Source organism: Scatophagus argus, chromosome 7 (assembly GCF_020382885.2).
Source record: "Scatophagus argus isolate fScaArg1 chromosome 7, fScaArg1.pri, whole genome shotgun sequence".
Lineage (NCBI taxonomy): Eukaryota > Metazoa > Chordata > Actinopteri > Scatophagidae > Scatophagus > Scatophagus argus.
In genome coordinates, this window is record NC_058499.1 from 17,754,645 (window position 1) to 17,774,893 (window position 20,249).

Consider the following 20,249-nt stretch of genomic DNA (forward strand, 5'->3'; position numbering starts at 1 on the left):
GCTTTACGTGAGCACGTGAAGGCAACAGTAGCCCTAGCAACCGCTGCAGAGGTTCTGTGTACCTTAGCAACCATGGAGGATGAGCTTTCGTTGATGGAAGAACAAGTCACACAAGAACAAAAAGAATTCCTCTACAACCGAGTCGAAGAGCTAAAGTAATGAAAATAGATATTTAAGAGCACCTTAATGTATAAAAATTGCTAAATCGTGAAGTTTATTAAGCTAAAGATTGATTTGTTAGCTTAGCCTATTAGTTTGTACAACCTGCTAACGTTGACCGCTAACGCTAAGCTAATTTTGTTAAACAATATGAATACAAATAGTCAGCTAGCAGTACTAAAGCACGACTAGCTAAGTATATATCCTTAAACCATTAGCTAAGTGTAGAAGGTTAATATCATCTGTACTAAATTAAACTAAACAGCTACCTAGTGTTTCATAATAATGTTAACTTCTGTTTACCTTGAAAAATGAGGTGAGTGAATAAGTAACAGCTGGCAGGTGATTGAGTTTTACACTTTGGACTCTCTAAACATTTAGGTCTACCTTTTTTTTATCTGATAATGATGCTGTTAATATTCACTTTTACCCAAGATGTTCAAATGCAACCCTCCTGGCAGAGAATGACATGTTTGAGCGGTTTATCAGCCGCATTGATCCTCAGGACCTGGTCTCCCAGGTTGGAGGAGACAATCTTGGGGCAGCAGGAGCCCCCCAGTTGGAGGGTGGGGTAAGTGGTACCCTGTGACAAAATTTCTTTACTATATATACAAAACTCAGTATCTCATGTGATTGGAAGTTTCCAGCTGAAAAACAGGAAGACAGATTATGCTAATTCTGCACTCAAGGAAATACAGTATGTAGACAAAGAGCTGCATGTTTTAAGGACTAGACGATTGCTCTTGCTTGGAGTCACTGGAATAAGAATTCAAAAAACAACCAGAAAGGGACAAACTCAAATACATTTAGATTTTAAGAGTGACAGAACATATTGCCACAGTGACACAATCCCAGTTTTGATTCTGTTCCTAGGGAAGATTACCTCTGAGCACAGTGCTCCTGATAGCCACACATCATTTTTTATATGTGTATGCATGTGTGTCAGGGACGTGGAAGGAGCCGGAGGTCCCGGTCCAGCATATCAGATCGTCTTCATCAGCTGACCTTGGAGCAAAAAATTTATGTGGCACAGAGAGAAGTCACAGAGACTCGACAAGACCAGGAGAAACTCAAACAGAGAGTTGACCGAATTCAGGACAACTACAAGGTTACAACACTCTTCCACTGAAAAACAGAAGAAAACCGAAGAAAAATTTGCACACTCAAAGTACATTTTGTCTTTCCAGGCCTCCCTTAAAGAGGCAGATTTGCGTCTTGCAGAAATCAACAAGTCTAAGAGTGAGTTTGAACGCAGACTGCTCAAACCTATAAAGGACAACAGGCTGGAAATGAAAGAGCCTGACAAGGTGCTCCAGTACATCGAAGAGAAGTCAAAGGTAAAAATTTGTTTTGGTCTAGTGAGATCAACCCGTACAAAGTAGTATTTGAGTAGATTGAAGGTTTAAGGATTCAAGATCCAGCTTTGTTGTCATTATGCAATACAGGTTGGCACCGTGAAATGCAGATTTTGAAACATAAGTGGTCTGCTCATTTCACCTTTACATATAAAACATGTTTGCAAGTGTTTAAAGTAAATAGTTTTAATTAATTATATGCACTCTTCTCTAAAAAGACTACAACTGTGTTTACTGTATTAACTGATTAGAAAATGGCAGGTATGGACAAATCACACATAATCATATCCTATAGATGGGAAAGACAACAGGCTAGAACATTTAGTGACTGTATTTTTTGATGAATGCTATCTGGTTTCTCTGGTACTGTTGCAACCTCTTCTTACTTTTATCATCATCCTCCTTTTGTCCACATGGTCTGTTCTGCTCACAAACTCACACAAACATACTCTAAAATAGGTCACCCAGTTGGAGAAGTTAAATCTGAAGAACTGTGCACTAAAAGTGCACGAGAAGAAGCTCCAGCAGCAGCTTCAACAGAAAAAGGAGATGGGAAAAGCCGAATATCAGGTAGACTGTGAAACTGTGAGAGGAGCACAAAGAGAGTTTTATTTTGTCAGTCGATTGTGTAGTTTGTGTTACACTGAATAAATCACTGCAAACTTAACTTATTGCCACTTAGTAAATGTAACGATATATGGTGCTGTGTGTTGCATCTAGGAAATTTTCCAGGAGTACAGCGAGCAGAGAATTGAAAAAAACCTGGATGAGCTTCAAGTCAACAATTTAAAAGTGCAACGTGTTCTCAGTTCACACAAGGTCACTCATCAGAATTGTGTGTGGGAGAGGGAAAGAGCTTTTTTCTTGTCATTTCCTGTAGATGTATGAAAACACCTTTGCAGTGCAGCTTAGCCCCTTGAACTTAGCTCAGATCTAAGTGTGTATACAGCAGATATATGTGTTTGTGTGTGTGTGTGTGAACAGGAGAGGCTGCAGAGTGTGATATTGGAGTCCATACAGCTGAGCAATGACATCAGCAACAAGAAGCAGATGCTGGCAAAAATTGAGGAGGAGATAAGGCAGGCTGAGGAGGTTGGTCATTAATCCAAAAATAAGTCAAACTTTAAGCCCAGTGTGGCCCCCAAGTCAAATCATTCATACATGCTTTGGTCCACTGCTTACCAAAGTAGTAGCAGGGTAATTTGCATTAAACTATATTAACTCATGACTGAATCAGTCAATACTTTTTTCTTTTCCCTTCTTCTTTAAATCATACTCATCTCCTGCGCTCTAAACATATTCCCTTTGTGTACACCATCTCTCTTAAGGAATGCTTGAAGGCGGAAGCTCTCAACCAACACCTGTGCTGCCAGATGACAGATTATCAGGCTCCTGATATCACTGCGTACATGCATGTCAAAGAGAAACATAAGAAGCTGCAGCAGAGCATTCACACTTGGGAGAGAAAGGTTGGGGTTGCTCAGGTAAGCCATTTTCTTTTCACCCCCTAAACACATTCAGCTCTCTTCCTGAATTCTCTCTGGGACTCTCTGTCAGCCCCTGCAAAAAATGTTACATTGTTATCATTCCACACCAAACCTCAGTCCAGTTTGAGAGAAGCTGTTGTGTGATGGTATCCATAACACTGAGCTCTCCCCTGTCTGTTTTCACCAGATGGCCTTGAAGACCCATGCTAAAGCCTGGAACACTCAGAGAGCCACTGTTACTCCTGCATACAGTGCTGAGGCTGGAGCTAGATCTAGGGGGCACCAGCTCCCAGTGAAGCTCCCATACATAGCAGAACAGAGCACATGGAGAAAAAACAAATCAGAAAAAGCTGACTGGATTCAATAAAACTTGCTCAATCAAGCCCAATTCCTTTAATCATTGTAAAATCTTTGTATACTGAATTATACTGAACATTAAAATAATCTGATTCCCTATTCTCTGTGCCCTGGTCCCTCATAGTTTCACTGACTGGGGCAAACATTCAAATGTCTTTACCTTACAATTAGTAATTACTCCAGTTCTAGTACAGTCATTTCATCATGCTTTTATTATTTTAACTGTAATCAAGATTCTGTGTGGGGCACTGAGACTCCTTGGGTGATGTGGCACTATTTACAATGGTGGAATGTAACCAAGTACATGTACTGCATTACTGTACCTCAGTGCAAGCAAGGTATTTGTACTGTATGTAAAATTAGTTCGCAGTTTTAGATTTTGCATTCAAAACATGATCAATATTGCTGTAGAAAACATAAAATAGCTTAAGTTCTTCACATTAAAGCAATGCTGCCGCATTAACAGGGAAGCAATATTTTACTATTACATCATTAATAGGGATACAAATATATATATTTTTACCTAAGTAAAAATAACCTGAACACTTCTTCCACCATAGTATTTAAATAAACTTACTCAGTGTAAAAAGTAGGGGGAGAAAAATCCACCTCGGACTCAACAAACTATTTCCTTTATTAGAAAGAAATCCTTGGAGGTATAAGCCCTCAAAGAACTAAACGTTATGTGATGTTACATGCCATATATACAGTTATGTACATAAAAGTGCAATGTCACAATGGGTAAGCTGTTTATTTATTATTAATCCTGTCATATAACTGTTTGGAAAATGGTATCATTACTTATTTACGTGTCTTCTTTCTGCCCTGCATTTTCTCAAAAACAGCATCTGACATGAAAATGCAACAGCACAGAATGTCTGAAGTTCCTCTAAAACATTTTCAAAGGCACTTTCACAAGTACATACTACAGATGTACAGAACACCACAGAGTAGCTTATAGCCTACAGACGCCATGACTGAGTCCTACTGTTGATGATGTTAACACAGTGGAAAAAAAGCACAATTTTTACAACTGGCTTCATACTGTAGGAGGGACACTTGTATCTCTGGATATTTAATCTACATAGTTTGTTTGAAGTCATTTCTACCCAGAAATAAACAAACAAAAAAATAAAATAAAAATTATAACAAAAAATATTAAAAGTTAGTAAATCAGAAAGTCAATTATCTTTTGATTATACACACTATATCTGTCAAGTCAAAGATAGTGTAAACCTGTTGTTAGAGAGCAATGCTTATTCATAGCAGACCAAGTCTTTTCTGTGTGTTGCTATGCTAGCCAAACATTCCCAGGACATGCACCCACTTCTGTCAATTACAGTACAGAGGTTATTTTTGAAAAACACATACGGGGTGCAGCCACACAGCTGGAACTCTGGCACATACAGTTTTATGGGGCTATTGCATTTGAAATTATTACTCAACAAGGACACACATGAGCTGACTGACACCGGCTGTTCATCCCAGATTATGTGAGACTTTTCTGCCACATGATTGGTATTTATAAGTGACTTCTTCCACAAATGCAGACAATCCACAGAGGAAGTCTAAGTGTCAGTCAGAGAACAATACAAAAAAAACAAAAAACAAAACGCTATCGACATTCTTTCCTGAACACAAAACAGACTAGAGGGATACAAGGCAAGCTGCTGTTTTGAGAGATTTTGACCAAGAGAAGCATAGAAAGCGGGGTGAACATATCAGGAGCCTTTAACACTAACAGTCATTAGGTCCATGGCTACCAGCAGCACTCCCACAGGGCGCTGCTATGAGTCTATACATATCAGTCAATACGAAGAATACCTACATCTATAGGGAGGGTCAGCATCCATGCTTTTAACTTGCACAGTCATGTCTTTGGGTAGATAGAGCCAAGCAAGGCATAGAAGAAGCTGCGACATGTGTTCCACACCATGTAATAGCATATGTGTTGTATTTACTGTAGGTAAGAGATGATTTATCATCACAAATTTTCACGCTGCTCCCCGTAGACTACGCAGATGCAAAGGCATAGGTTATTAGGCATATATTATCCCTGCATCACGACTTATTGAGGCAGGAATTCAAGAATGCATCAAAATCAAAACAAAGTTCGTAATGAAGTAGTGGTTGTATCCAATGGTCATATGTCATTCCAGGCAATATGGAAATATCTTCAAATAAATGTGAGTGAATCCAGCACAGAGGTGATATTTGTACATTTCGGAAACACAACAGATGGTATTCCTTGCCAAGAAAAGTTGCAGAGTTTGCACACTAGTGACAAAAGCATACTGTTTATCAGTACTACTACATATTAACATAGTACCATTAGTTGTTAAGGGCTCTACAGGCCCATCATCAGTCCAACCTTCAAACCATTTCTCTCCAGGTAGTCACAGCACCATTGTAATAGTTAACATTTCAAATCCAAAGTCAATAAGGCCTTTCAATCTGTTCACAACACCTTCAAGGGCCCTCCTAGGTAAGAGCAAAAAAAAAAAAAAAGCTCCATAATCTAGTTACACTTCTCATCAAGCTCCAGCTTTAGGTTCAGTGGTAGACTGGAGATACTGTACATGCAGTGTGTTTTCTTCAAAGATACAAAGTTCACGAATGTCTGTAAGCTAAACTAACTAGTATACATTTTCTAAAATCTTGAAGGAAGCCTTTGTGATTTGTTGTTTGAATTTCTTTTAAAAAAAGAAAAAGAAAAAAAAAAGGGAAAAGACATTTGCTAGATAATGTTAACCTAAGCATATTAACACATAACTGTGTATGTGTTATTGAGACAGAACCTTTGTCTGACAGATCTGTCTACATTGTAACTCCTACATCAGCCTCCCTCTCACAGTCCTCTTTATTTTCCCCACATGGAGATATAGTTTCCTGTCCAGGTTCATGTATTTTACACACTCTTAGACATTATTTGATGTACATCTATGAAGTCTAGACGCTGGCAGCGCTTTGAAGCGATCCCAGAAGTTGGCTGAGAGGTTTCGATTTACTTCTCTGGGTTCTGACCCAGACGTTACATGGTGCAGGACTTGTCCAGGGGGTCCTGAGGAGCTGGAGGCTGTGATGCCTGGCTGGACTTGGGCATAACCATGGGCTTGGGCCTCAAGGCAGGGGGTTTAAGCTGCACCCCCATACGGGGAGCTACCACAGGCTTGAAGGTGCTCATGGTATCGCTGGAGGAGCTGGTGCTGCGGCGGATGGGTGGCTCAGTGTTGGCGGTGGACCTCAGCATGATGCCATGGATGGGGCTGAGGGAGTCGCTGGAGCTGGCCGGTGTGGGACCTCCGCCACCACTGCTGCCGGAGGTCTGCCGTTGCTCCAGGGTGTCCAGCACCACATCAGGGGCGTGCTTGGCTGAGCTCTGCCGCTCCAGCTCACGCAACTCATTCAGAGCAGTGTTCATAGTTTCTTCTATGTCCTGCAGGAGACAGGAGAACAAGAGAGTGTGTGTGTGAGAGAGAGAGAGATCAGTGGAAGGACGATAATAACACTGCTGAGAAATGAGTGACAGACAGGAGGAGAAGATGAGAAGGTTGAAGAGAGAAGAAAGAATTCAGAGATGATATGAACAACAAAGATGTCAGAGAAGTGAGAAGGTGGAGTTTAGTAAGAAACATAAAACAGCAACGTTAAAAGACTACCACAGTGACAGCTGAAAACACCTAGCATGCATTATACACGCAGAGAGTACGTAGAGACAACCACTTTCCACCGGCACCTCTCCCTCTGCATGCTAATAACTTTGGATAGTGAAGGAGATGCAGAGATGACAAGAGATGTTCATCTGAGCATGCTCCCCTCGTAGGCAGACAGACAGCCGAGCACAGTTTAAAGTGCTCTCTGTGGCCTCTGCTTTCTAATCAAGGCATTACAAACACTTTACTACTCATAAGTATGTGACAACAGTTAAATTAGAGCCACCACCCTCCTATAAGCACTGATGGAAACATGGATATTTGCAGAGCTGCTTGAAAACAAATTATCACCGGTTGAGCATATTATGTAATATCTTTTCATGTTTCAGAGTTTCATGTATGCACATAATTAATCCTGCAGTAAATATCCAGTAATGAGTCCCAGTGTTGAGCTATGCTCCCTGCTGTCTGCTGCCTGTGAAGCTAGTCTTTTGCGTGTATTTAGCACACAGACACAGTTGCAGCCAGAGGAAGCAGAAGACAGGGACTGACTATGTTTTTACAGGGCAGGGCAGGGCTTTGATGGTGGAGGGAGCTGCGGTCGGGTCGCCGCTCGTCCCGCGCTGACCTGTGCGATGGTCTCCGGATCCAGGGGCTTGCCGCCATGGTGGCGGTGCGCATCAGTAAAGCCCGTGTACTGGCCCGAAGAGGTAGAGCGGCGGATCGGGGGGCTCTCCAACTTCTTCAGCGATTCATGGCGGCTGATGTTGGTCAGGCTGCCGTGGCCAGTACGGCGCCGTCGTTCAGGGCTGTCCATGGGCATGTGGTTGTGACTCCGCAGCATGTCCCGTGGGCTGAAATGACCTAGCACTGGGGAGCCCATCTCAGGGGTGCCTCCATGTCCTCCATGTCCGTGCTGGGAGGGATGCACCATGCAGTGGACATCACTGGGGCGGGCGGGAGGCCGCCGGGATGGTGGTTCTGATCTTTTCTTGTGCCTGCTGGCATAGAACAGAAGGATGTAGAGGAAACAACACAAGAAAATACTTACATTGGCATTACGGCTTTCATCATTTCACTTTTAACCATATACCTCTCACTGAAACACTGCATTTTGAGTTGAGCATCTTTTATTACAGTGATTGTGCCACTTTGTATCTCCCAAATGTAAAGTTTTAGCAAAAAAAAAAAAGAGCTTCCAGATTTTGTACACTGCAATATGTGTGTGGTGGTGGTGGTTTGGGTGGGTCTGCATCGTCAATCATCAGTGTTGTATAGGAAACCTGAAGTCAGTGCTTGGCAGCTCTGACGAGCTTATTTGAAGAGCAGGTAGAGTGGATGTGACTATCAGTCCAGACGAGGGAGGACTGTGGTTCATCAGCGGACCAAAACAGACTCCCTGGGAGAAGCTCCAGCTGCTTGAGCTGTACAACTGTCCTCTATTTGAACCTGGATCAGCACAGCACCATACACACCTAATCTGGCACACACACTCTCTCATTGTCTCACAGCCTCATGCTTTTTCAGTTATGCACGTTGTTTCTACTCCCTTGAATTGGTTTTATTGCTCCATAAAAGGCCAATAGAGCAGCACATCCTACTCACTATATAATCTGCTCTGCCCTGCATATTTACGACTACCAGCACGACGATACATGCAAACAGTGTTAGCTGTAATGTTTAAAGCAGATCACTTTCTGTCTAACAGTTAGAGTTAATAATGAAGTTACATGGTATTTATTACATGGCATCTCAAAAATTCTGATGATTTTCTTAACGTGAAAACAGAAACTAAGTATTATTTTATTATTATGCAGTCGTTTTTTCAGGTGGCAACAACCTGAAATATTAAATCAATAACATCTGAAAGCTGATATGTGACAGATTAACTATTTTAATTAGTCTGCCATCTGCAATATCGGTTCTTTGCGATGACGAACAAGAAATGGATCACGCATCCATCCTTAATCACTTCACTGAGTTAAATAGCTTTATTGGAGAGTTTACATCTGCCTAATGAACGATGTCTCAGCAATTACCACGATTATTTACAGGCAGTTTCATCACTGGGCCAAACAAAAAGCAGTAACGAACACGACTGCTGGAGAATGTAATTGCAGTTGATTTCACAAGAGAAAACTATTCATCTATATGAACTAGACAGTCTCAGGTCAATACCAATGGGTCTTGTGTGCTTATGTAAGAGTCTGAAAGCCCTGCTTGCTCACACACTGCCAAACACTGTGAAATAAATGCAAAAATATGGCAAAAAACAAACAAATAAACAAAACTTGCTTCTTGATGGAGCAGTGCAGGCTGGTGTGCTTGGAGAGAGATGTTTTTTTTTTCTGACTGCAGTGAAGAAATCTGTTAAAGTAAACAACTGTAGAAACCACTGACAACCTGCAGGGGGAGCAGTCTGCATACATAACACCAGCCCTCTTTGAGAGAGTGTACAACAGGCACTGAGCTGTCAGCACACTGACAGCACTCCCTTTGTTTACTCTGGCTTTAGCTAATAACAATGTAAATCACAAGACATTCCAGTTTCCATTCCTGAAAACACAAAACAGCCTAACTGTAATGCTGTCATGTCGTCAATGCGCATCCTCATCGCCGAAAGACGCACATAACATAACTGTTGTGTTGACAAACTCCAGCAGAGGTCCTGTCTGGTGAGTGTGCTGCTGATTGAGAACACTAGGAGAGGAAAATATCTAAATAAAGCTCAGGATATAAATGATTCAACACTTATGAGGATTGTCTGAATAGAAAAGCAGAAAATGAGTGGGAATGGTAGACAGGAGATGAAAAGGGAGAGAGGTGGGAGGTCACCTGGGAGCTGGTGACAGGTAGAGAGTGTTGTAGACTCTGGTTTTGGGAGTTAGAGGAGCTTTATTAAGCCTGATGTGAAAAAAAAAGATGATTCATTCAGATATATTCTCCGTTCGCGTACAAATACCTGCAGCTGGTGTAAATATTGGCTCTAGGATGAATCATCAACATTTCAACAGTGAAGTAGTGGGAGTGAGTGTGGCTCTGAATAATATAGCATTTGCTCATGTGTTTGGCAAGAACTAGTAACAGACATTTCAAGGTCGCTTACTCCAGGAGACAAAATACTGGCACGCAGCCAGCAGACGCTGCCAGAAAGGCCGAGGTGTGATTGCATACGTCTGTGCCGTAACTCCCCATGCATTTGTATGTACAGTTTGTTCCAGTGGGACCAGCTGATGACTAGCCACCACTGTGAAATAGGTATTTAATACTCCTACTTATCAACTAGAACTGTCCAGTCAGTGGGAATAAAATAGAGTGGGAGAAGTTTATTCCTCAAGAAGCAGCTAGGCTGACAGGGTGAGCTGAGGATGATGGGATCAATAGCACTGATGATGTGGATGCAGTGCTGTACAGGTTTTCCCCACTTCCTTCAGTCAGGCTCATATAAAAGGCAAATCAGATACATGCTATTAAACCGCTCTGTGTGCAAGCTCTGAAGGTAAAGGTTGAAAACAAAGATTATTTTCAACAACATACAACAGTCCAAGTCCCAATCACCCTAAGGAAACCTCTATATAAAAAATTTTAAGTTTGTTTATTTTCCAAGTGTTTGGGGTTTGTGTGTGTGTGTGTGTTGGTATTCAACCCTGAAGCTATTCGAGCTTCCTGGATGATGCAACAGTGAGAGTGTCGCAGACATGCAGCTGCAAGCCTGTCAGTCGTTATTGGATTGGCCATGTCTCATTAGATAAAGCCAATATGAAGTCCAAGATGTGCTGTGCCCAGTCATTGGTTACATTGTTGTCAGCAGACTGACTTGTTAATGTTGAAAATGTGTCTACCGCAACATACTTCTAAACTGCTGCAAGATCCTTTATGAACTTTGGTAAAAGTCTGGTGGGTTTTTTTGTCATGCGTTGTGACATGTTTACGTTGGATTTTTAGGTCATAAAGTGTGAGTTTCTGATCACTTCTCATGCTAATATTTCCCTTCCGAAACCGATCACTGCTGCTACAACCTGATCATCAAAACTCATCGTTTACAATACGCTGCATTTTTTCCTGGGGACGAAAGGCAGAATATCACCTGTGTAAAATCTCATCAGTTGCCTAATTCCTTTATCAGGTGCTTTATGGAAATAGTTAAGGAGAAGTTTACTGCAGTCCAATATACCAACCAACCAAACCAACCTGGTAATGTAGGCCTCAGAGACCCTGGTGTCAGCGGGCGAGCCGATGTCTTTTCCTGAGCATTTATCCTCTCCAGCATGGCCACTGCTGGCCTCACTGTCAGCCTTCTGACTCAGAGTGTCTGAGAAGTTGTCATCTCTGGGACAAAGAGACAGAGTAAGATTGACACACGGAAAGAGCAAGAGGAAGTGACAGACCAAAAGAAAAGGAGAAATCAGCAAGTCAGTCTTTCTTATTTGCACCATTCTTCAATGACAGTATTTCTTATCAGTTTCCTGTGAGTCAGCAAGTCTCCCTCTCTCCTCCAAGGTCCAGAGAGTCAGATGAGTCATATCCCTGAGCTTCTCAGTGTTCTGGTGGTGCACTGCTGTGATGATACCCAAACCCACACAAGCCAACTGGATACAGTCTCTGATGATGTGTCTTAGCTGATATAAAACACCTCACTTATTCAGTGTATCCACATGGACACAGAAACAGAGACAGAGCACGGACGAGCACTTTTGCAAAGCAGAGGTGGCAGTAAGCAAAATTTACAGACACTAGAAAGTTGGAACGCTCTGAGAGTTGAAAGATACATCCTGTGCTAAAGTGGTCTCTGAGGTCTCTGCATGCTTTATTCTGGGCTCTTTCATGGGACAAATGAAGATCACAACCCCGTGTGCTTTAACACTCCTCAGCCTGCTCTCAACAGAGCAGGATGTTACTGAGCTCGGGGACAACCCGTACAGCTGTAAATTCCCCTGCTCCTTCATTTACTAAGAAGACACCCCATCAGCAGTGTCCCTCCTGGTGAATTATTGATAGAGGCACACTGACACGACAGTAGCAGATGAAAAGAGAGAGGAGAGAAGAGGAGAAGGCATTCTAAATGGCCGTTTTGTTGGCCAGCTGCTAAGTGATTGGAGCGATTCTGTTCTTGTCCTAAAGAGACAATGTATCCAGTCCATTAGGCACCAACAGTTGCCATGGCAGTGTATGCTTGTTAGTGTAGAGAGCGGGAGACAGTGACAGGACTGGATGAGGACCCCAGAGATGGCGAATGTTACACAGCTAAGCATGGACAACAGCAGTGTGCAGGACAAATGAGGCTGAACGTCCTGTGTGCACGACTCTGCAGTCAAGTGACGGCCCGCAGCCTCTTATGGAGCAAAGTCAACAAGGACAAGTGTGTTGTTTAATTCACAGGGAGAGGGAGCTGGAGGATTCTTCTTTAAAGCACAACTCTGAGGATCTCAGTGAAGCTGGCAGTAGTTTAGGAGTAGAGAGGAACATTTCCTCAGTGTACCCACTACAGGAATTTTCAAAAATATGTGATAACGGTGGTAACAAGACATTTCACTCTAAACCACAAATGTCAATTATAAAATTAAAGTTAGCTAAAGTCAGAGGGATTCATAAATGTACAGGATTTCATGGCGATCCATTTAACAGTTACTGACTTACTTCAGTCTGGGACAAAGTGATGGACCAGTCAAGAGTCATGCTGCGAGCGCAGGGTCAAAAGGCTACAGCACTCTGTCAGTCCTGTACTGATCTATAAAGTGACATTTTCAGTTTTTTGTAATTGTTTTGGCTAAAAAAGAACTTTGCGCAGTAACAGACTACGTTGTTATACGTGATCTGACTTTTGCAAAGCAGCAGCGTCTTTGCTCGGATTTAAAAGAAGAGGAACAGTTCCATATCTGAAGCTAACTGTGCAACTTTGACTGTTTCTATCTATCTATCAGTATAAATGTGTCCCATTTGGCCTTTAATCAAAATGTTTTAAGTCTGATGTTAATTGGATAGTTTTATGCATTTGTCAGTCAAAAGTAATGTCCAGTAAAAAACACTTACATGTCTTGGACCACAATATATTGGTGTGGCACCAGGCCATCGATGCCATTGTGCCGTCCCTCCCACCAGTCTTCTGACGCCCGCTGATACAGCAACAGGGAGGCGCCCTTCTTGAAGGACAACTCTCGGGAAGAGCGCCCAACGTAGTCAAACTTGGCAATGGCTTCAATGGGTTCGCCCTCTGACAACGGAGAGAGGATTACACAGGTCAGGCATGTCAGCTGGGGCAAAGGCTTCAGGTACAGACAGTTATTATCGCATGTGCAGACATGTGAAAGCGGTGGCATTTTATGGAATAAAAATCTTCATCCAGATAGACGACATATGCACTTCAGCCAATATCAGGTGTAATGTTGGCATGTGTTTGCACATGGATACTCACGTGTGACAGATTGTGCTCACAGAGTGTGCTGAGCCAGTTGGTTATTTTAGTTGTAGTCAATAGTAACCCGGCTCTACAACACCAGGCCAGGGCCACAACAGGCCCTGAGGAGCTTTAGCAGGATAATTATAGAAGTTGGTGAAAGAAGATCTATATGACTCAGGGGCATGCCAGTCACTGTATGGATCATTAGACTCGGTTGATATGCACTCAATAATTGTACAAACAGAGCTCTGGATCAGTAATATGAAAAATGTGGAAAAACTTGAAAGACCAGAAAAAGCTATAACAGACAGCACTAACCAGCGGTAAACTGAGCAGTTACTATTAAGATCTGTTTCAATTTATTTGTACTGATTGCTTTCTAACTGAAGATCATACAATGTTGTGTATCCGGAAGGAAACATCTGTATTTTCAACAGTTAAGGTCGACTCTCCTATGTCTCCCAGTCAATACGCATGCACTACAGCAACACAGGTCTAAAAATAGCTTCTTTATTCCTCCCTCTTTCCTACCCTCCCCCCGCCCCACCCATTCCCATTTTCTCACTTCAACTCAGACAGGGGGTCCCTGGACAGACACGGCCTCACCCTAACACAAGCTCTCCATAGAAACTGGGAACGGAGTAAATGGCTGAAGCTTGTATCGGCTGTGAAAAGCCATCGCGGTATGTCTTTCACAGGAGCTTGAAAGTAATTCCCAGGGGAGCAGAGAGGCCACGTGAGAGAGGAAATATGGGCACGATTCAGAGTGGAGGGGAGGATTCTTCTTCAGTTCTCTCAGTGTTCTATTTTCCCTAACATTTTACTTGCCACCCTCCTTGCTTCACTTGGCTGTCTGGACTGACACGGTGAATGTGACGTGGCTCCAATGAAATGTGACAAGCAGGAATTTACTGCCTGAATTAATTGGGCAGCACAGCAGCGGACAAGGCTGTTAATAAAGTTGACAGAGCTCTTATCGATGCAGGGGATTTCTCCATCTCTTTCTCTCACTTCAACCATCCTTCCATTCATCTGCACCTGTACATACACACACAACAACAACAACAGTGCAGCGATGTGGCTACGGCTCAGAGCAGCAGGCACTCAACTCAAATCTGAGTGTGGTAAAGGATCCCCTCTGTCATGTTGTGCAATTATAACTAAGAATTGCTTCAGACCCATCCACCCAGCGTTACTCACAAGCATACGCACATTCACACCGCGACTGGAGTTAAAGAAATATTGACCCATGAGAGTTGGAGGCCTGTGGTGTAAGCGATACAAACTGTCAGATGTCTTACACAAACCAGTGGAGCGGAGTCGGTTGGGATGTTGCCCTAAATCCATGTTCATACATAGAAACGGGAGAGCAGGAGCCTGGTGATAAGGTTGGGATCAGTATAATAGGAGAGGGTGTATTTTTTCTTTTCCATACACACTTTTTCCATATTAATCTTGGGTGCTTGCTGTCACAAACAGAGCTTTGAGGGGGAAAAGGATGACCCTTCTTGTACAGTGAAATATGCTGCCCTTTAACGTGCAATCCGATCAACAGTATGGCTGCTGGGGCACTTGACAACAAGGACATCCCGCTATACTGCTGCAAAGTGATATATAATCAATCTTCCAGTTAGTTCACCTTTGACCTTGTGTTGAATTTACCAGAAGATAACATCAATGTATTGACGGTGTGCGAGAAGTGCCACTGTAAAAACAGACAGTTTATCTCCAGGCACGACAGCCACTGTCCGTGAGACATGGCTCTATACAGCCCCTGGTTCTTTAATCAAGTGTTACAGGAGGAAATAAAATGGAGGAAAATCATGAGGATGTTTCTAAAAGTACAGATGATGATGATGATGATGAAGTCACTTCATTTAGATCAGAGTACTTCACCATTCAATTTTCTGAAGATATATATATATATATATACCTGCTGATCTTTGAACAAAACTCTTTGTCTGTGCCAGCAGATCGGTGAGGCTGTGCGCTTAGGAGTACTTTGAGCTAAATGCTAATGCAGCAGTTAGGCTGACATAGTGTTTACTATCTACCCCATATGAGTCCATCCTGGGACACGGATTCCTGTTCCTGATGTTTTTCCTGATGCAAATGAAAGGTCTTACGACAGAGTAGAAAGCCCCTTGAGGGAAACTGGGTTTTGTGATTCACTAAAACTGACTGATTTGAAACTGACTTGATGAGTTAGTACTGAGTACAGGTGAGGATGATGGTGAAGGAAAGGCTGAGACTTTTGCAGAATGGAGAAACATCAGTTCTGGCAACCATCTTCGATGGGAAATATGTTTTTTATCATGCTGCAAACAGAATATGGTTTTCATCCCGATGGTTTAAAAAGCCTTTTGTAAGTGCTGTTAGATTACTTCCTGGTGGTTTTTCAAAGACCCAGGATGTTTATTTTTTGGTAACTCAGATACTGACCTCTGTGACTCAGATGTAACGACAACATTTAACTCATTTTATTGCCACTAACACCTGATCACAAGAGCAGTCACTTAGCTTTACTTTCTGTGTGTGTGTTCTGTGTAAATCTGCCCAGTCCTACTCATTTATCTGAGCTAATGAGCTCTAACACAAAAACTGACCAGATTTCCAATTAACTACTAAGACCAACATGTGGAATAACTAACTCCTCCACCTGTGTGTCTTATGTTCACTTAATCTGAGGAAATACACATTTTGAGCACTGATAAAAAAAAGGTAGAAAATAAACATTTCAATTGTTTCCAGCCTGCAGAATTGAGTAAGTGCTGGTAACCAAACGGAAAAAGAGTTTTGCTTTTGTGTCTGACATCCAAATGAGGTCATGGAGATTTAAAAATAGCTGATGACAATAACTTGACCACAATTCAAGAGTCCACAGGGAGAGACTCAAATCAGTGAGGACATCCTCTCAGGTCGCTCAGTGAAGCTTTTGGAACAAAACCATGGCAGCAAGGGATTTCTGGAAAACATAATCTTCCATCAATTACTCAAAGATAGCTGCCATCTGTGTTTAACATTGGAAGTCCTCACATACAGAAGTTTCCCTGTCTAATCAGATGTCCATTTTAGTTATAAAGGACACCCAGATGATGACTTTAATATGGAAGCAGAGTGATTAACAGCTGAGGTAATGAGAGGAAATCAACCATATTTCCAAACTCTGTCTATGGAGACTGATGATGAATCGTGACAAGGAGATGCTAAAAACATCTGTGTGTGTGAAAAGCAGACAGGACTGGGGCCGTCACAGTGAAAACAGGTTTAGGGATGTCTGTTAGACTATAGGTTGACTCTGTTTTCCTCACATTGTCCACATCTGGCCAGCTCTCCATATTTATCACTTTTTAATGAGCTGGAAGTTTTCTGCTTCTAACACAAAACGTGTGACCCCAGCTAATACTTTGTTTTCAACTCACTCAGTCGCTATTTGACTTGGACCAGACCAACTGGTATCCATTACGCTTAAACAAAGGAGCACATGTATGATCACACAAATTTACCACATCCCACCGCGTCTCAGAGACGTCTATTTTCGTCCTCTAGTGTCTATATGAGCCCGGTGTGTTGTTTTTTATTACTTCATATTTATCTTGGATACATGGAAGTGAACTTACATGTAGAGAAAACATAGGCTGTGTAATTATCTGAAAAGCTCTTAAAAGCTGACACACACTCCATGCATTTGCTATTCTTTCACAAGGCAATACAAAAAAAAAAAAAAACCTGGGGGCAGCCGTGGAGGTTGGAGAAGCGGCTTGTGATCGGAGGGTCACCGGTTCGATTCCCCCACCGGACGTGCAGGAAAAATATGGGTGTGGTGGAGTGATAAATGCTAAAAATGCCCCCCCCCCTCCATTAGCCGGCTGATGTGCCCTTGAGCAAGGCACTTAACCCCCCAATATGCTCCCCGGGCGCTTGATGCTGCCCACTGCTCCTGTGTGTGTTTCACTGCATGTAATTTGCCAGGTGCTGCATGTGTGTGTTCAACTAAGGATGGGTCAAATGCAGAAGATGAATTCAGTGTGTGTATGTAAAAATATATATACTGTCAATAAAGTTGATTCTTTTTCAAGGGTATTGAAAGTTTTTACCCATGGGAATAAAAGATGCCTCTCCCAAGTGCTCTAGTGGGTGCAGACCACCATGGACTTTATAAAAGGGGGATGTGGAAGTGTCCCGAGGCCCCTTGGGAGAAACAGCACCATTAGAATATGAATGGTTGTCCATCACTGTGAGCCCAATCCCCTGGCCCTTCAAGGTTACTGCATTTAACAGGCTGAAAGGCAGGATTAGCTGCTGAGAGCTGAGTTTAACCCTTGCAGCACCACAGACACATAGGAAAGCTTAAATCTGGACACACAAGAATGAGACAGCATTTTTTATTTTATGCATCAGTATATGTGCTGTGGAGGGACAGTTAAGTTTAATGAATGATGTTTAGAGAATGGTGCAAGTTAAAATGCAGTTTTGTGCACAATCAGAACACACACACACGCACATAATCTAGTAAGTGTGTGTGTGTGTGTTCCTAGTAACTCACCATCCTCGCTGGTGTGTGTCTCTGTCCCTCCCTCGTTCTCTACCTCCTCCAGGGCTCCATGCTCACTGTAGGGGCTCTCACTGTGGGGGACAACATGCGAAATGTCAGAGTCAAAGCCAAAGCAGGGTCAGGAATCAAGGAACAGTTTCAAAACAGACAAAAAAACACAATGTTTTTCTCTTAAGCAGTTTTCTTTTCTTCTGGGAAGTAAAATTAGTTTGAAGGCACTTTATCTCTTAATTCAGTTGCTCAGAACTCAACCGTCAAAACTCACTTCAGTGAAGACGACAAAGAGGAGGGCTTTTACAAGACCTGGAGAAAGTTCAAATAGTGGTCATCCTATGAGATGATTATATCCTCTATTTGTGTCTGGTCTTTTTATTTTCTAAATGGTCCTCTTCTGGCATCGTGTTGAGAGAGCTGGCTGTAATGCCCCACATACACACCCGCAAATTACTCCTGCCAGGAACTGAACTATCTCCTCCAGTACTAATATGTCATTGGCTGCCTCCTCTTCTGCAAGAAAGGGAGGCAGCCAAGACAACAAATCTCCCTAGGGCTTCAAGTGCCAGGGGACATGGTCATGCTGAGATGGCTGATTAGCTCTAGTCAGGGATAAATCCCCATGAGATTGTGGTGAGGTGGGAGCATAGACAGTTAGGAACAGAAACAGTTAAAGAGAGGAAGAAACAAGTGATATGCACTGCTTACAGATGTGGAGCTGGCAAAAGGCCCCAGGTTTGATCTGTTTAACTATGTGTTGTTACTCATCTAATCATCCTTTCCTTGCCAGGTCACCTTTCTCTTTCCTCCTGCAGTGATGGTGGTAATTAAAGTGATTGTTTCAGCCTGTCTCACCTAGAAAAAAAGTCTGCCATGTAAAGTCAGTGCTGAATCGTACTTCTACCTTGTCATGTTTCTTAACCACAGATGCCTAAATGATGTGTGTAATTACTCCTATCAACTCCAATGACACACAACTGACACAGCTGCAGCACTGAGAGCACACGCATACCTGCATATTGACCGAGTCTCTAAGGAAGGAGGTTTGGCCGTGTGCCTTTGTTCCATTCACGGAAAAAAAAAAAAAAGAAAAAAAGAAAAAAAGCATTGAGAGAACCATCTGTGTCTGTCAGACTCTCAAACTTACTTCATGTTGCGTAAATCTGACGTAACCTCATTAGAATGCCTTCCATCTTTTGATCCTTGATAAACCAAAACTTCACCTTCAGACAGCAGTGACACAGTGGCTTCAGAGGTAAACAGTGCGTGACCCAAAGATCAGAGGGTGAAACACATTTTGCAAGAAACTAAACCCTGACGTGAAAAATGACTTAATATTTGGATAATTAGTCACTGTTGATACCAGATAAATGCATCATTCCTCACCAATAGTCTCCTCCAGCCATGCACTTCTCATAGATGGGCCCATCCAGTTCTTTGGCATCAGGAAAGATGGTCTCGTGGTGGATGATGATGGTTTTGATGATCTCGTTAACGTGGGCCTGGCAGGAGACCTGGTCCTGGCTGTCTGGTGTGGGCATGAGCGTGGGGCCGAAGCATATGGCCAGGTTGTATGGGTCCATCATGTTCTCGTCGCTGTACTGGGAGAGGCTGGAGAGAGGAGGGTGGATTTAGGACAAGACAGATGGAGACAAAGAGACCAAGAAAAGTCTGAATGAGAAGGGAACACAACTCTAGGGGGACAGTATTTCAGACTTTTCAAGGGGAAATTCTAATGAATCAGTTAGTGCCTATAAACTTACTGGTTGAGGAAGGCGAAGAGGTAGCGCATGACGATGAGCACTGATCTGGGGATAGTCAGGAGGATCTTACGGATGTACAGCGCTCTCTCATACAGGTTCTCTATTCCTAAAGCAGCAAAAGAAAAGGAGGACAGGGAGGATAAGACATTATACTGTGAAATTGTGGAATACGAGATGAATTAAGACATCTGACTGCATTGTTTCCATTTTTTCATGTCTGCTGGATGTCAAATTGAAAACCTGTACATTTACTCTCATCTATCTGACAACATCCACATATTGATTATCACCACTCCACATCTCAACATACAACAAGGGCATATTGAAGCTGCGCCAATTACTTGTCAGAATTACTACAAGTCCCTGGAGGACCAGCACAGATTTACTAAGGCTGTGATATGTAAAATGTGAGTGTGTGTGTGTGTGTGTGTGTGTGTGTGGAGGATGCAGGAAATTGACTGTGGTGGTGACCTTCAGCTCAGTCTGTGATTCTCTGCTGATACCACAGAGGAGGAGGACGAGAAGGAAG

The 20,249-nt window shown here is 42.6% G+C and overlaps 2 protein-coding genes across 7 annotated transcripts in view; one reads left to right on the top strand and one right to left on the bottom strand.

The window, feature by feature from the left end:
- Positions 1-25: 25 nt before the first annotated feature.
- Positions 26-5,834, top strand: ccdc113 (coiled-coil domain containing 113). The gene is made up of 9 exons (XM_046394370.1): positions 26-155; positions 595-730; positions 1,106-1,267; positions 1,347-1,496; positions 1,974-2,084; positions 2,235-2,333; positions 2,499-2,606; positions 2,843-2,998; positions 3,189-5,834. The coding sequence occupies exons 1-9, from the start codon at positions 73-75 to the stop codon at positions 3,366-3,368; spliced, it is 1,185 nt and encodes a 394-aa protein (XP_046250326.1). The 5' UTR covers positions 26-72; the 3' UTR covers positions 3,369-5,834.
- The window catches only part of srgap1a (SLIT-ROBO Rho GTPase activating protein 1a), a 78,954-nt gene continuing 62,676 nt past the window's right edge, over positions 3,972-20,249 (bottom strand). For 2 of the 6 annotated variants that reach the window (XM_046394348.1, XM_046394351.1), the window contains exons 16-22: positions 19,721-19,826; positions 19,344-19,568; positions 17,955-18,034; positions 13,042-13,222; positions 11,203-11,340; positions 7,640-8,009; positions 3,972-6,794 (exon numbers count right to left, since the gene is read on the bottom strand). In XM_046394348.1, coding sequence (XP_046250304.1) covers positions 6,390-6,794; positions 7,640-8,009; positions 11,203-11,340; positions 13,042-13,222; positions 17,955-18,034; positions 19,344-19,568; positions 19,721-19,826 — 1,505 coding nt within the window. In that variant the 3' untranslated portion in view covers positions 3,972-6,389. Of the gene's footprint in view, positions 6,795-7,563; positions 8,013-11,202; positions 11,341-13,041; positions 13,223-17,954; positions 18,035-19,343; positions 19,569-19,720; positions 19,827-20,249 lie in introns of all 6 variants that reach the window. The other 4 variants (XM_046394347.1, XM_046394350.1, XM_046394352.1 and 1 more) reach the window with 3 other exon arrangements.

What these genes read in the sequence shown, in the direction of transcription:
- ccdc113 (XM_046394370.1), top strand. Translation starts at nt 73, where the DNA reads ATGGAGGATGAGCTTTCGTTGATGGAAGAACAAGTCACACAAGAACAA. An exon ending in ACATCGAAGAGAAGTCAAAG is followed by an intron (nt 1,497 to 1,973) that starts GTAAAAATTTGT and finishes ACTCTAAAATAG; the next exon opens with GTCACCCAGTTGGAGAAGTT. An exon ending in GAAAGGTTGGGGTTGCTCAG is followed by an intron (nt 2,999 to 3,188) that starts GTAAGCCATTTT and finishes TGTTTTCACCAG; the next exon opens with ATGGCCTTGAAGACCCATGC.